We start from the raw sequence: 17,708 nt of genomic DNA, 5'->3' as shown, positions 1-17,708 counted from the left end.
CTGTTATGAAACAACAATAGAACATGCGGCGAAATGTCAGAATTATGCACAGCGAAGTCTTATTAAGAAACCATACCTCATAAATTTTTCTTTCGTACACATGACTATTTTAATAATATCATACACTATCTTAATAATATTTTTATAAAATAAGCGATAAATGGAAACTTACAAAAACTGACAATGAGATCGATACACATTTGTATCAATTATTTTTAGTATAGATAGGAAGAATATTCATGCACTGTAACGAACTAAAATAATGTGCGAATAATTTGCTATTCTGAGTTATAGAACATCGATTTAGCAAAATATATAGTAGCTTTAGATATATAATTTTTATCTCTGCATATTGTCTGTATTGAAATAAAATTGAGTGATAGAGAAGGAATAATTAATAGAACTTGGAATAGCAATTGTGGTGTTATATAGCAATTTTTTTAAGTACTGTTGCAATATTGATGAAGTATTTTAACACAAAGATACACTGAGATATCATTGAAATATGTTGAAAACATGTGAAAATAAGAAAGAAATTTTATCGCGTGCGCGTAGTCTATAAGTTATCTCTTATAAGTTTCAACACAATTTTTTTTATAAATTTCATTAGATGAGTTTTGTTAGATAGGTAATTTGTTTTACTATTAATTATCACTCTTAATTTTTTGATGCTAAATTCTAATCTATTAGTTTTTATATTTTTTTATTATTTCTTAAACATATTGATTATCGTGATTTATCGTGTATATCAATTGAATAAAATTTAATGAAAATTAAAGCGAAAATTTCATATATATAATTAAGTAGTAATATAAGCTTTGTGATGTCTTAATTTTCTGTTGGCATATTCAAAAAATAAAAATGTTTGCATTTAAAAAAAACACTAAGAAATGAGAGATTACAAATAGAATATATATGCACGATATATCTAGCAGTCTACAAATGAAATAAATGTGCACGAATTTTTACAATACTTTTAATATATGATATTTGCAACATTTAATAATTGTTATATGAAATCACTTTTTGTCTACGTTGTTATATAACATAAAAATATTATCGCATATATAATAAACATTATTAAATATAATACTTTCAATATATGAAATATTATTATTTTTATAATCTGATGATAGACTTGTAATATATTTTTATTTTATAATCAAACTTTATTTTCTTCAAACATCACTCTTAAAGTCGTGAAATAAGAAAAAGCCGTTGAAATATACTAAAACATAATAAATATATACAAATACATCTATTGTATGTATATTAAAATGTATTCATATTAAATTTTCAAAAGTTCCATCTTACCGAACCAAAGTATCTTAAGGATAAAATTGGTATAATGCAGGTGACGGTTACAACAACTGGTTTCTGGCATCGTAATAAAATGAGAAGCAAATTTTTTTGCATGTATACATTGCGAGAATACCATAACGATTCATAAGCTGCTAAAGCAATATTTGAACTCTGTTATAAAAAGATATTTAATAGTAAAATCTTTTAATATGTGTAATTGTTATTTATATAATATTGTAAAATATTTATAGACTTTATAAACTTTTAATTCTTAAAAAATAGTCACTTAGAAAATTAGAGATTCAAATAGAATATATACTAAAAATAGATAATTTTTATCTCTGATATATATCTAGATAATTTCTGCTTCTGATTAATAGATTATAAAAGAAATATAATCTGTTTGAATTGCGTAAACATATCATATATTAAAATTATACATATTATCAGAATTATATTTATTAAGAATTACTTGTGTATATACGTATTTCGTAAAATATAAATATACATACTGCAACTAGTAGATTATTAGCAGGCCAGCAGCACATAAATACTTGGGAAAGACAGGTGAAAATTAGCACACAAAACTGCATTTTGATAATTAAAGGTTGTTGCTGTTGATGAGTAAGATTAATAGATTTTATAATAACGTCTCATCTTAATACATATATATTAATGTAATATATTATTATAATCTATATACTTTTTTCTCTTCATATTTTAATTTAGGTATCAATTACATTAATTATATAAATGAAAGGTTCCACTAATTGCAGTTTTTCTAATTAATCAAAGGCTTATACTTTTTTTACATAAACATATCAAGATATCAGTTTTAGAAATGATTGACAATAAATAATTTTTTAAAAATAAAACTGTAAAGCTAAAATAATCTAAGTAAATAATTTCATTTAAAACTTATTTGACTTTATTTGAATGGAATTTTATCTTGAAAAGTTTGGTTAGTAAAATATTAAAAATTGAAAAATATTAAAAATTTTAAAATTTAAAAAGGCGATGAAAAAAATTTCTTCCAATTTTCTTAAAAAATAGCTGATTCAAATTTTGTTAAATAATTTATAGTTAAAAGAATTTATAGTTAAAAGAAACATTTAAAATGCATTTGACATATATTAGATAATAATTAGAATGACTAAGAATATATTAATATTATTTCAAAGAAACGAAAGGAATAAAACAATTGAATAAGCTTTTGTTCCATTCTTTTAATAGAGTATTACTTACAAGACTGACAAGAGTGAGACCGACAAATAGTATTGCCGCTGCGCTACATCCTACTATTGTCAGAACCAAAAAACGAACAGTGTGAGTTACATCATTTGCATATCTGTAAATTTATATAATATTCATATTTTATAATGATAAATTACAATCTTATCAATAAATCCAAAATAAATTACATATAAAATATAAATAATTTTTCAAAATACATATTTTTCTTCTGCTTTTTTAAGATTCTAATTGATGAAGCTGCTCATTATAAAATTAAGGATTAATTACATTAATTAGATTTATAATCGTGCCTTAACACTTGTTGATGCTTCCGAATGCATTGTGTCAGTTCGTAAACATTTGATATCATTCGTAATTCATTGCACAACATATCAAACCTAGCTGAAGCAAACCAAAGTAAAAGTGCAATAAGAATATTGATACATAAAACTGATGCCATCTGTATGCCAACAGAACTCTGCTGTACGTAAATGATTGTTTTCAATGGCTGATAATTTACGTCGAATGGATATTTAGCATACGTTGGGAAAGTATCAGATGAAAATGGTGGACTGCACACAACAGCAAACGCTGTTAGATAAAACCACATCGCAGTTGCAGCATAAAACATCGCGTATCTGTCGACATACTGTTGTAAGATATCTTTTTCGTAACCTATAGCATGTTTGCAGTAGCTTTCCATTTCAGCGATTAATAACTGCAATATGTTGTGCTTTGGTAGAAAATTATTATATTTTAATTAAAATTATCATAATAATATTTAAGAACATTAATTTTAATATATTTTAATTTTTAATTATTAAAGTAATTAAAAACTGTTCAATGAATAATAATATAATTATTATAAATTATGATTTTGAACTATTTAAGTGTAATAAACAAGTTATGATTATTTTATATGTATAATTAATAATATTTAGTTAAAATATAAATGTATGAAATTTATATATATATATTTCTTATAAAAGTATTAAAGAATTATGATGATCGGGAATAAACAAATTGCATATCATAATGATAAATATATAGTAATTAAATTGTATATTTATACATATAAACTACTCTCTAAAAGTGAATCAGTGTATTATCACTGTAATCAGTGCTGTACTTATAACTGCTTGTAATCAGTGAATATTTACTATTTTTCAGTGATAATACACTGATTCACTCTAGTGAAAGTAGTATATATACTACTTTCACTAGCGCGAATCAGTGTATTATCACTGAAAAACAGTAAATACTCACTGATTACAAGCAGTTATAAGTACAGCACTGATTACAGTGATAATACACTGATTCACTTTTAGAGAGTAAAATAGAAACAAAACGTATGAAGAAAAAAATTGCTGTTTTTATTTAGAATCTTACTTGGAGATGTTTATGTTGTCCATGACATATCCACATCTCTATAAAAGCTTGAGCACTACCAGCGATTAATGGGATCGATTTGATGCAAATGTCAGGATGATCACTCCAATCTTGAAGGGTCATGAACAACGGTACAAAAAGACACCATATATTCATGTAAGTTAAAAAACGTAACAACCTAAAACGAACTACTTGCCGCTTCGTAGCGGTTGCCGGTAGTGGCCATGAAAGGGATATAACTAAACTCAATTTTGTAAAAGTGATAACATTTTCTAGTGTTAGTTTTCTCGACATCTTACGGCCAACTGAAATAGCTGTCAATATCTGAGATGTACAATAAAAAAACATAGAGGGAAATAATACATTTCTACATACGTCGAAAAATATCAATAATGCTACATGATAACTATGATTATGCGCGCGCATATGTAATAGAAAGCTTTCTGCACTATTCGTTTCCTATTCATCGATATAATACACTGGTTTACGTGAAGGTATAAAGGAAATAACTTATTACATAAATCATTACAAATAACATGCATGTGAATATTTGTGCAATTGTATTGCGATTATTTGCCAATACTTCTATAGGCTTCATTGAAACAATTGCATGTTATCAATTCAAATAATCATATATCATTTCTATAGACTACTTTCATAACAATTTAAGTTCTGTACATTATAAGAAAAAAAATGAAACGCACTATTTATGTATACATATCATACAACACATGGGAGTTTCGCTAAAATATCAGAAAGTGTCAATAGTGAGATATTTGAAATTACAGCTGTTTTTTTTAAATATGAATTGGTAATTAAGCAATATGAATTGATGTTACACAATAAACGTGAAGTTAAATATAATATAATAACATAATACATATAATATGTACAATATTTGTTGAAGGAATAAAATAGAGAATTAATTATTTCACTATACAATTTTAGGCATTAGTACATTTTTTATGTATCTAATAATAATTAAAGCTAACAAACTTACACTATAATTACAATGCAATATTACAATATAATTTATTATTAGTTTTTCTGTATCAAATATAATACCATATGACTTTTTTTATTAAAGCAAATAGATATCTTTTGCTTCTTCTGCAATGGCAATCGTTTATAAATAAATGTATTCTATTTATTAAACAACAATAGCATTAATGTGATACAACAATAGCATTATGTTTTAAAATATGAATAAAAAAAGTGAATTTTTTGAGACAAGATTGTATCTTCTTTATGGTATAATTAATTATAAAAAATACTTTACAAAAACATTTTGCCTAATTTAATTATTTTTAACTAATTTTATATACAGAATATCCCATTTAACTTGAGACATCGAAGTAACTGGAAACCATGGCGGTTTCGGTGAGAATGTTTTAAACAAAAGTTATATGGTTTTAAGGGGGCCATAAGATGGTGTCATTGGTTTTACCTTGAAAAGTCGTTTGAAGGTCACGTGAAGGTCAACTTTTTAAATGGGACACCCTATATACTTTTGCATATTCTTATAGCTTGCCTCGAGAGGAAAAATATGGAATTGTTAATTGCAAATTACATATTTTTTCTTCAAAACAACGATGTGTTTTCTTTACACCAATTGATTCCTCTCATTATTTTGTACATAAAAGTATTAAGGTAAGGTAATCGAAAAATGAATATTTTACTAGATATTTTATGGTTTATGTAAAATTAAGAAATTATTTTAAGCCTCATAACTCGAAAAGTACTCGATGAAGAAATACTTTATTATAGTGTTTTGGAAAGCTCTCGAGGCAAGCTATAAGAATATGCAAAAGTATATAGGGTGTCAACGTTATCTCTTAAATATTTTATAATTAAAATTATATCTTTATGCAACTTGATTAATATTTACTGATGTATGATGTGGCAAGATATCAATTTCGCATATGTGAAAATGATTTTTGTCCTAAATATAATAAAACGTAAAATTATACACTAATATCAAAGATGGATAGAGTGTTGTATGGCTATATTTTATAAATAATATTTAAAATATTTGTAATAAGGGTATACAACTATATTTATAATAATTTTGAAATCAAACAATATATAATTTGCTGATTCAAAAATTTATATTTATATAATAATTTATATAACACACATATATTATATTTTGCTTTGTGTCACCTACAATGCTACAATGATATATTGATTCTATGCAATACTTTTCTTTTACTTTTCATCAGTTACAAAAGCTCGAATCGTTGTGAAAAAAGAGAGTACAGTTGAACAATACTGGAACATATAAGGATATATATTATAAGTAAATTTTCATTGTATCAATAAAATACATAAAAATTAATTCATTGTATCAATTTCTTTGTATCAATAATACATAAAATATGTACATATATATTTTATATGTTCACAATTATAGTTTATGTTAGATAAATATTATTAAAAACTGTTAATAAAATATCAGTAATTGGAATTGTGTTATCATATAATAATAATTAATTCACTGATGCGATCGATATGATAAATATGTTTAGACAATTCAATCAATTTAAAATCTTTCTCACCGATGCAAAGTAACTGAGAGATAATGTGGGCATAATACCAGTTATTGCAATTATTACTGGTTTTTGACTTCTTCCTATAATAATTTGTAAACATTTCCGTATTTCAATTGATTGATCGTACCAAGGTGTATCGAACGCTGCTTGTGCGACATCTTGGCTCTAGAAAAAATAATAAATATGAGTGAAATTATTTCTAGTAATTTTTCGTGACAAATATAACTTACTCTGTAAATTAAATGTTCTGCTGGCCATGTATATATAAATACCTCTGCTAAGCCGCTCAGAAATATACCTATATATTTGATTTTCAGTGCCCATGATTGATTCTATTTAAAAAATTTGATAAAATTAGTGAAATTGGATATATATTATCATTTATCCTTTACATTAAAATTTTGACTTGTTATTATAATTGAATTATTTTTCTTATATGTACAAATATAAGCACATTTATAAAGTAAGATATAAGTATTCCACATTTATATATTTATATATATAATAATAGATATACTTTTTAATATTTAAATATAATGATATGTAATTTAATTTCCATTTTATAATATAACTTAAGTGATTGAAATGCATCATATAGAGAAAGATGATTTATTTTTTATTATATGCTTAATAATGCTTATATATTAATTAGAAAACTGAAAATTATAGTTATACTTTTATTTTATCAAAATAAAAATAATTGTTAGATTGTGTTACGTTAAAATCAGAATTGTTTCTTATATTGTATTTCTTATATTATATTTCTTATATTGTACATATTATTGTATGCAAATCATAGTATTTTAATTTCTTAGGTAGAATTGATAATTTTACATATGTAATTATATGTAAAGATGAATAAAAAAATAACGCAGAGAAAATCTATAATTAGAATAATTTTTTTGCTGTGGCATGTACTTACGGTAACAAGTAAAACACAGAGTATTATCATGCAAACAGTACTACAACATATAGTTGTTAGTGCAAAAGGACGAGCTGCAATAGCAGTTTCAGTTGCGTAGCTAAATAAAAATTTATTGATCATTTAAAAAAATTTTCACAATACTTAAATGTACTTTTTAAATTACATAATGTATGCAATAATATGATTTTTAATATACCAGCATTCTCATGGAGATTTTAAGACATGCAATATTGATATTTGTTCATAAAATAATATACATATAATTATACTATATTGTTGTCTATTTAAATAATAATATGTTTCTTAAATATTACAGAAAAATTTGAGTGCTGTAGGTATCGAGAAGAGTAATCTTTGCACCAGTAAAAATATAATGTGGACAATATTTACTTGAGTAAATACTGATGTTTTCTAATACATTTGACCAAATGATAAACATTGGTGGTTTTTCGCAGCTCTCCTGTCAATATCTCAAATCTTGCGGACGAAAGCCAAAGTAAAAAAGCCATGTAAATATTGGTACATAGTTGCGCTGCTATGTGTATTCCCACTGCAATTTGTTGCATATAAATAATACTTCTTAGAGGCTGATAATATACATTGAACGGATATTCGGCTAACGATGGAAACGGTTGATGTGTTATAATTGGCATTGCAATGATATAGATGATTATCGTAGCTAAATATAAAGTTAATAGGGATCCACCATAAAATATGATACATTTGTCTATGTATCGTTGAATAATTATATCCTCGTCTGGTTTAATCAATTCAGAAAAACGTATCATTTCGAAAGTGATATGCTGTAAATAGTATATATTAATATTATTATATAAATAAATATGTAGTAAAATGTGATATTTCTTAACTAATTTATATTTAAGTGCTTATGATACTAAATATACATAGATAGCAGTTACTTGTATACGATGTTTATTAATTCTGTGAAAGATGAAATTTCCAATACTGTGAGTAGTACTGCTCAGTTCCATAATTAAGCCTACTAAAACTATAAAATCGTTGAGATGAATTATGATACCATATATCAATGGTATTTGTAAGCTTATTGCCAGAATAATGCTTAAATAATGATATAGTTTCACGCAGGTGATTTTTAATCTTGTTGCGTCTTTTGATAACGGCCAACACCAAGTTGGAAGTAAACTTAACTTTACACAGAAAATAATTTTTTTTAACATCAATTTCCCTCGCATGATTATAATATGTTTTGTATCTTATGTATTCGTGTATGAGAAAAAAATTTGTTATTATTCAAAATAGACACTTTTCTAGAAAGATCGTTACATATGAGCGAAGGACTTGCGAAAATGTACAAGAGTAAGTAATACGTATATAAATTTTCCCTTGGTTTTATATCTGCTTATCGTAAACAGATATATAGCTAAGAGAAGATTGATATACGTATGTTGCATATTCTCGTACATTTTCATTTCGCATACTTATAGAATATACGTTGACAAATTTATTATGCGATGAGAAAAGGTGCTGCGCGTTCAGGTTTAACAAATAAAAATCTTTTAGTAACACAGTCAATAAAATATAAATACAGAATGAAAAACGCGAATTGAAAATTTGCTACTATATCTGGAGGGTATACTACGCATTCGCATATCCTAAATATTATATGGAAACGAAACCATAAAATATCGAACCATAAATGATCTATCACTTTTCTCAAGTGTTTTTCTTGACTATTGTAGATACCGTAATAAGGTGTTTCTGCTTGTAAGTGCCATAAGGCGTTCCCGCTTATAACTGAACATGCAACCTCAACATTATCTCTTACATATTTTATAATTCGAAACACATATCTCATGTGAAATGAACATGTGTAGGAAGTAAAATGTGTGTACGTTACACTGAATGATATATAGTATTTCTAGAAGAATCGAGTTTTCTTTATATAATATACTTGTATGTTGCTGTGCATTTTGAGAAAGACAATATTGTAATTCTACGAAAAAGTGAATTGTCAACTATGCAGTGGCCGAAGACATATATATTTGAGTGTTATAATTTTGGAAGATAGAATGTTTTGAAGCAAGTTATATTTTTCAATTAAAATTAAAGGATGTTATAATTTTTATCTGTGGTGAGAATAAATGAAAGACTAAATTAAATTAATACGTACTGCTATTCACAATAACTCTCATGATCGAGCAAATTTTTACTCACATAGAATGAAGTGTAATAATTTAAGGCATGTATAAGACTTTATCGAAAATAACGATGTAATTACCTTCTTCCCATCATATTTCTATTAACGCTGTTATATTAATACAATCACACATTACGATGCATATGAGACAATTTTTAGCAATTAATAAAGCACAATAAACAAATATTTGAGCGAGATAGAGAACGATTAATCCGTAAGGATGTCACAATAATTACTGCAATAAAGTAGCAAATTAATAAAAATGTACTATAGAATATATTTATGAATGTACTTGTAGAATATATTATATATATTATTAGTATATTAAAGAGTATATTAGTATATTAAAGAATAATTACATTTTTGAACGGTTTGATCATCTGCGATATTTACTGACGTATGTGGCAATATTAGATATATATTTTGCATATTAAGTAAAAATGTTGTTTTTCCTAAATATAATATAATATAAAAATAAGCATTATTAGTATCAAAGATGGATAGAATGTACTGTTACATTTCATAACAACGTATCTAAATCTGTAATAAGGATATACAACTATATTTATAGTAATTTTGAAATGAAACAAAATAATTTGCTAATTCAGAAATTTATATTTATATAATAAATTTTATATAATATGACATTATATAAATTTTTCTTCGTGTAAACATCAATTGTGTGTGTTACAATGATACATTATCTCTATGTAATGTTTGTTTTTACTTTTCATCATTTAGAAATACTCGAAACGTCGTGAAAAAAGAGACTACAGACGAACAGTACTGGAACATATGAGGATAAATGTAGATAAGTTTTAATCGTGTTGATAATGCAAAAAAATTTGTATATATTTTTATATCTTTATAATTATAAAATAGTTTATATTAATCTAATATTTAATAAAATGTTAAATCAAATATTAATTAATAAAATGTCAATAAACATTCTGATCAGAATTGTATATGATGATAACTAAATAACTGATACGATCGATATGATAGAGATATTTTTAATCAATTCGATCAATTCTAAATCTTTCTTACCGATGCAAAATAACTGAGAGATAATGTGGGCATAATACAAGCTATTGCAATCGTTAATGGTTTTTGACTTCTTTGTATAATAATTTGTAGACATCTGCGTACTTCAATTGATTGATCATACCACGGTGTATCGAACGCTACCTGTGCAACGTCTTGGCTCTGAAAAGAATAACAAACATGAATAGAATTATTTATAATACTTTTTAGTTATAAATACAACTTACTTTGTAAATTAAATGTTCTGCTGGCCATGTATATATAAATACTTCTGATAAGCAGCTTAAAATTAAACCGATAAATTTGGCTATTATCAGAGATCCTGTTGATTGATTCTGTTTAAACAATTTGTTAAAATAAATGAAATTTGATACATCTTTGTTTATGTTTTTTATATTAAAATTTGTTGATTTATTGTTAATTGAATTATATTTATTATATGCACAAATAAATAAATATCTATTTCTAAAATATATATCTATAGCCAGTGAGAAATGACAAAACAGATAGACATTTAATAGACGTCTATTAGACACCTATAAGACGTCTTAGACGTTTATTCGACTTAATTATTTTTTAATTATTGATAAAAATAGGTAAATATAATATAATATTAATAATAAATATAATATTACTTTAATATACAATTTAATATCCCTTTTATAAAGTAACTTAACTAGTTGAAATGTTATTATACAGAGAAAAATAATTTATTTTTCTCATATATATAATTAGGAAACTAAAAGCTATAGTTTTATCCTTTTATTTTATTAAAATCAAAATAATTGTTAGATTGTATTATGTCAAAATCAGAATCGTTTTCATATTGTGTACACGTATCGTTGTATACAAATTATATTTTAATTTCTTAAGTCGATAATTTTGATATTTATAATCGTATATAAAAATCTATAAAAAAATAACTTCCAGAAAAAATTTGAGAGAATAACTTTTCTCGATAAAGCATGTACTTACGGCAAGAAATAAAAGACAGAGTACCACCATGCAAATTGTACTACAACACATAGTTGTTAGTGCGAAAGGACGAACAGCAAGAGTAATTTCAGTTGCATATCTAAATAAATTTATATATGTGTTAATCATTTAAAATTTTCACAATACTTAAATGTATTTCCAATCACATAATATATGCAATAATATGATTTTTAATATATCACATTTAATATATCGCATATAGTATAACTATATTGTTGTCCGTTATATATTATTTTATGAATAAATGGAAAATATATAATGGAAATACAATCGTCAGGCAATCGTAATGTTTGCAATTGTTTAAAAGGAACGATATTCACTTGAGTAAGTACTGATGCTTTCTAATACAATTGGCCAAATGGTACACATTGGTAGTTTTCCGTAACTCATCGGTCAACATCTCAAATCTTGCAGATGCAAACCAAAGTAAAAGAGCCATGAAAATATTGCTACATAATTGCGCTGCTATGTGCACTCCGACCACACTATGATGCAGATATATAATAGATTTTAGCGGCTGATAATGTACATTGAATGGATATTCAGCTAACATTGGAAATGGTTGATTCATTACAATAGGTATACCAATAATGAATATTATCGCAGCCACATAGACAATTAATATACATGCACCGTGAAATATAACACATTTATCAATATATCGTTGAATAATTATATCTTCGTGTGGCTTAATCACTTCAGAAAAATGTATCATTTCGAAAGTGACATACTACAAATAATTGTACATATTATTGATATAAAAGAATAAAGTAGTAAAACGAGATTACTTAATTTTCCGATGTTAAATGCACATGGATAACAATTACCTGTATACGGTGTTTATTAATTCCGTGAAAGATAAAATTTGTTATACTGTGAGTAGTGCTGCTTAGTTCAAAAACACATTCTACTAAAATTAAAAAGTCGTCAAGATGATTTTTGATAGTATATATCAATGGTGGTTGTAACATCATTGTTAAAATAATGCTTAAATAATGATATAGTTTCACGCAGGTCATTTCCAATCTCGAAGCATCTTTTGACAGTGGCCAACACCAAGTTGGAGACAAACTTAACTTTACATAAAATATAACTTTTTGTAACATCACTTTTCCACGCATGATTAACGTGTTTTGTATCTTATGTACTCGTATGAGAAAATATTAATTATTATTTGAAATAGACACTTCTAGGAAAAAACTGTTGGATGGTTGTTGACTTGCAAAGATATAGCGATAGATGTATAGCTAAAGAGAAGATATGTTGCACATTCTTGCACATTTCTGTTTCGCATACTTATAGAATATACATCGATAAATTTATTATGCGATGAGAGGTACTATGCGTTCAGGTTTAACAAATAAAAACTTCCGCATGGACAATAAAATATAAATACAGAATAATAAATACGAATTGAAAATTAGCTACCATATCTGGAAAATATACTACGCATTCGCATATCCTAAATATTATATGGAAACGAATCCATAAAATATCGTAAATGATCTATCATTTCTCTTAGGTGTTTTTCTTGACTCTTATTGTAGATACCGTAATAAGATGTTTCTGCCATAAAGCATTCCTACTTATAATTGTGCATCTGTATCTTCAACGTTATGTATTACATATTTTATTATTTGAAACACATATCTCATGAAATGGACATGTGTAGAAAGAAAGATATGCGAGTGTTATATACACTGAATGATATACAGTATTTCTAAGAATCTAGTTTTGTTCATATAATATACTCGTGAGATGCATTCAATAAAAAGTAAAATTGTAATTCTATAGAAAAGTGGAACACTATATTAGGTTAAAAACGCTTGCTTATGGGGTAATATCCATTATACATTTTAAGAAAAATAATTGCTATCAGGAATTAAATATATTTTATTATATATATATATATATATATATATGTATATATATATGTGTGTATATATATATATATATATATATATATATATATATATATGTGTATATGTATATGCATATGTGTACATATGTGCACAAATTTGAGAAAAAAATAAGAACCTAATTTTTACTCCCATTTTTGGAGGAGTGTAACTCCACAGGGTTATATACACTTATATGAAAAGTATATGTGTTTATATGAAAAACCCCTCTTAATTTTCGACAAAGAATCATCTTCTAAAATTTTTCACACTAAGAAACACCCTGTATATGTATATATATATGTAAGCAGATTTAATTTAGTAAATAAATCTAAGTATTTTTATTAGAATTTAATTTTTAATTTTTATAAATAAATTTACTTTTCTTAATTTTGTTTCTTAGTTTTTCTTTTTACATCAAAATAATAAAAGTTTTTTATCATGAAGTATGTACAGAAATCATAGAACATCTTTTTCTAAATATTAGAGAAGAGAATCCGTCGCAATACATATCAAAAAACTGATTTAAGAAATTACAATTATATAATAAACAGATTTAATAAAGAAAATTGTAAATGTATTTTTATAAGAAAATTTTTGATTACTTGATCATGAATGATAATTTTATGAGATAAAAAGGCGAAATCAAATAATATAATCAAATAATGTATGCAATGTTCGCAAAGAATCAAATAGAATTATTTATTTTGCTGCATTATTTTCAGTGTTACATTTACATGTTCAACAATATGAATAATGTATTTAATTCTTATAAAATGCAAAAATGCTAACAAGATAAATTTATGTGTTTCAAAATATTTGTCGTTGATTTAATCTATGATCTTTTCATTGACCATTATGCGTACTGCAGTAAAGTAGGAATAGGATGTATACAAAAACTACACAAAAAAAAATTTTTTATTATCTTCTATAGCTATAATTATAATTAGATGATTAATAAAATTTTTGCTCTTATATAATAGAACACAAAAATTGTTATTAGTAAACCGTAATTATATACATATACAAAGTGCTCAAAAGGGTCAGTACAAGATTAAGTCAGTATTAGAGATGCTGAGTTAATGAAGCAAAAATTTCAAAATATGTATAAAAATATGCAATATATGTGATCTTTACCCTTGCGTAATAACGTAATGACAAAGCTGGAAGAATGCCATTAATTCGAATAACTTCAGGTTTCTGTGACCTGAAAATAATTTGAATGATCTTTCTTTGCATGCTTACACTTCTTTGAAACCATTCCGACTCGTACGCTCCAAGGCATATTCTGCTATTCTATGAGGAAAAGCAAAAATTATTATCGCATTTCTGATCTAAAACAAATTTTAATCAATCTAATTTTTAATTAAAGAATATTACCATATGCATTAAATTATCAGCTGGGAAAGCGCACATGAAGAGTTCTAAACCGGCACTAAATACTACGATGGAATATTGAATCTTGACAATTGTTGGTTGTTCCTATTTATTAAAAATAAGCCACAAACACATCTCTTCTTGAAATTCAATATAATATTAATAATTCAATATAATATTTAAAGATGTTTTTATATTATTTAGAAGATCTCTGGTGTCTTTTCGTCAAGTTTGATTCAAGAGATTCAAAAAAGGTTTTATATTAAATAAAATAACTCACGTGAATAAAATAACTTACAGTGATTATATTTAAACTTCCAAAAACAACACCCATAGTTGTCATTGTTATTGTAGTCAAGACTAAAGATCGCACCACGCTAATCATTTTGCTAATATATCTGAAAATTATTTAATTAAAAAAAATAGCATTTAGCATTAGAGTAAAAGATACTTTTCTATTTTGTTTTTGTTAATTTTTCTCATTATGAATTAGTTGTCATTTTTTAAATTAGAAAAAAATTTTTTATATTGTTTTTATGTTTTCATTTTACATTTATCATGTGATCATCTAATTATGTTTAAAATAAGAAATTTCAGAATAGAGGAAGTTTCATCCCGGTGATATATATGTATTTGTTATATACAGAATAGGAGAGTTATTTTATTATACAATTATAAAAATGCCATACTACTAAATAACGCGCGTTTTATATTAGTAATTACATATTATATATACAAATTGAATTTTGACACAAAATATAGCTATAGTATTTTTTTTATTTTTGCATTTTAGATTATTTTATATATGTTATTAATTAGGTAAAAATAGAAAAGACTTTCAGATTGGCAATTTATTATTAATTATATATTACCCCATTTTATCTTTTATTGATCTTACATATATTATTGTTTTTATATCCATATATATATGCATCGGCAAGTCTTTTTTTAAAACATTTTTTAATAATGCATAATGTACACACACACACACACACACACACACACACACACACGTAGTATTATGTATGTAAGATGCATATAAATATTTATAATAATAAATTTGATAATTAAATTTTGATAATTATAAAAATTAGATGAATAATAAATTCTCACTTTAATATTTCACCATGTAGTTTGATGCATGCATCGAGTTCGCACTCACTTTTGGCATTGCGTATCTCTTGGGCCAACATTTCTAATCTTGCCGCGGAATAGAATAAAAGAATCGCTATACTGCAATCGATACACATTCCAGCCGAGGCTTGTAAACCGACTAATGACTGATGTAAATAAATAATACTTTTTACCGGATGATGTTCCACAGAAAACGGATATTTTGCATCAGTTGGAAATTGTTGCGGAAGAAATAATGGCCCGCAAATGACGCCAATAGCGGTCAGATAACACCATAAAATATAACTACCGTATGTACATTTGTAATTGTCAACATAACGTTGCAAAGTAATATTTGTTTTATCATCTGCCTGCTTACAAAACGTTTCCATGTCATGATAAAGCATCTGAAATTATACGCACTATAAATAATTTGTATTAAATATTATTACAAAAATTAATTTTTATATTTACAATAATTTATTTATCTCTAATAACTGAGAATATATTACATTTATGCATTAGTGTTATTATAAAATAATTATGCCAAAAACATGTTTAATAAAATTTAAAATTTAAAATATGTTTTAATTTTTTTAAGAATATACTAATTTAGATAAAAATATTTTGATACATATATAACTAATTAATGAATTTAATTAATTATTGTTTTGACAAAGCTGGAACAAATTACAATTTGGCATAAGCGTACACATAAAATTATAGACTGTGACTTTTTTAACATTTAATTCTATAATATATTCAAAATTAAGATTATTTATAGAGTGCAAATTTTTAAATAATTATTTATATTATTTTAATGTTATCTCGACTAAATTAGATCTACGTCAAATCATTATCCACATATATTTATTTGTAATTATTTAAAATGTTTTACATCAATCTTTTCATAAAAAACAAAGGATAATTTTTCAAAATTACAATTTGTTTTACAAGATTATTCATGCATTATACATCATACATCACTATTGTGTGTGTTATAAATAATTCTCCTGTAAAATTTATGTATTTATTCTTTTTGAGTATGCAAATATATGTTACATTTTATTTAATTATATAATACATACTTGAAAGGAAGTATATTGTATGCGACACACTATCATTTTAATTGTGACTTGAAGGACCGCACAAGAGAGGCACACTGACTTTGCTAAAATTACGGGATCGTCACGATACTCATAAACTGAGCTTAACAGTGGAAGTAACAGTAAGATACTGCAGAAGTAACATATATACCAACAAGCTTTAAAAAGGATAATGTTAGATTTCGTTATTTTTGGCGACGGTGGCCAAGTACACGTCAATGCTACGCTCATCTTCATAAAGAGTATAGCTTTGACTGGCGTAATTTTCATTGCCATAATGTAGTCGTTGGTATATATTTCGTAAACACGTTATCAGCACAGAGAGTACATTGGTTATCCGTGATAAATTTTCCTTGCACTTTCTGTACTCGTATGCCAATGAATTTCCTTCGTAACATTTTGCGTTTGCGCATTGCAAAAGCAAAAAGGAGAACCCAACGAGAATTATCCGCAAAGTAAGTTACAGGTGTATCCATATAAATCATGATTGTACTGAAAGGTTTCTATAGCATCTTATAGCTATTCCTATATGAATTCCTATTTGAATTATAGGTTAATCAACTTATTAATGTAAGTCAAAATTTTACACAGAAA

At 25.4% G+C, this 17,708-nt stretch overlaps 2 protein-coding genes across 2 annotated transcripts; both read right to left on the bottom strand.

The window, feature by feature from the left end:
* Positions 1–1,104: 1,104 nt before the first annotated feature.
* LOC145963342 (odorant receptor 4-like) lies at positions 1,105–4,234 on the bottom strand. Its single transcript, XM_083085180.1, has 6 exons — positions 3,925–4,234; positions 2,847–3,253; positions 2,548–2,650; positions 1,815–1,916; positions 1,315–1,473; positions 1,105–1,228 (listed from the first exon to the last, which is right to left on the bottom strand). Exons 1-6 carry the CDS (start codon positions 4,216–4,218, stop codon positions 1,163–1,165), a joined length of 1,131 nt encoding a protein of 376 aa, XP_082941306.1. The 5' UTR covers positions 4,219–4,234; the 3' UTR covers positions 1,105–1,162.
* A 1,898-nt stretch (positions 4,235–6,132) lies between these two features.
* LOC145962462 (uncharacterized) lies at positions 6,133–17,390 on the bottom strand. The gene is made up of 12 exons (XM_083083518.1): positions 17,097–17,390; positions 16,009–16,415; positions 15,194–15,293; positions 14,899–15,000; positions 14,656–14,814; positions 14,351–14,417; positions 8,322–8,635; positions 7,792–8,204; positions 7,399–7,498; positions 6,707–6,808; positions 6,483–6,641; positions 6,133–6,195 (listed from the first exon to the last, which is right to left on the bottom strand). The coding sequence occupies exons 1-12, from the start codon at positions 17,388–17,390 to the stop codon at positions 6,133–6,135; spliced, it is 2,280 nt and encodes a 759-aa protein (XP_082939644.1).
* Between the last annotated feature and the right edge of the window lie 318 nt (positions 17,391–17,708).

Source organism: Camponotus vicinus, unplaced genomic scaffold, assembly GCF_025532165.1.
Source record: "Camponotus vicinus isolate PSW18456_S1 unplaced genomic scaffold, iyCamVici1.0 SCAF_12, whole genome shotgun sequence".
Lineage (NCBI taxonomy): Eukaryota > Metazoa > Arthropoda > Insecta > Hymenoptera > Formicidae > Camponotus > Camponotus vicinus.
Note: the sequence above shows the minus strand (reverse complement) of the source record. Positions and strands in the feature narration are given on the sequence as shown.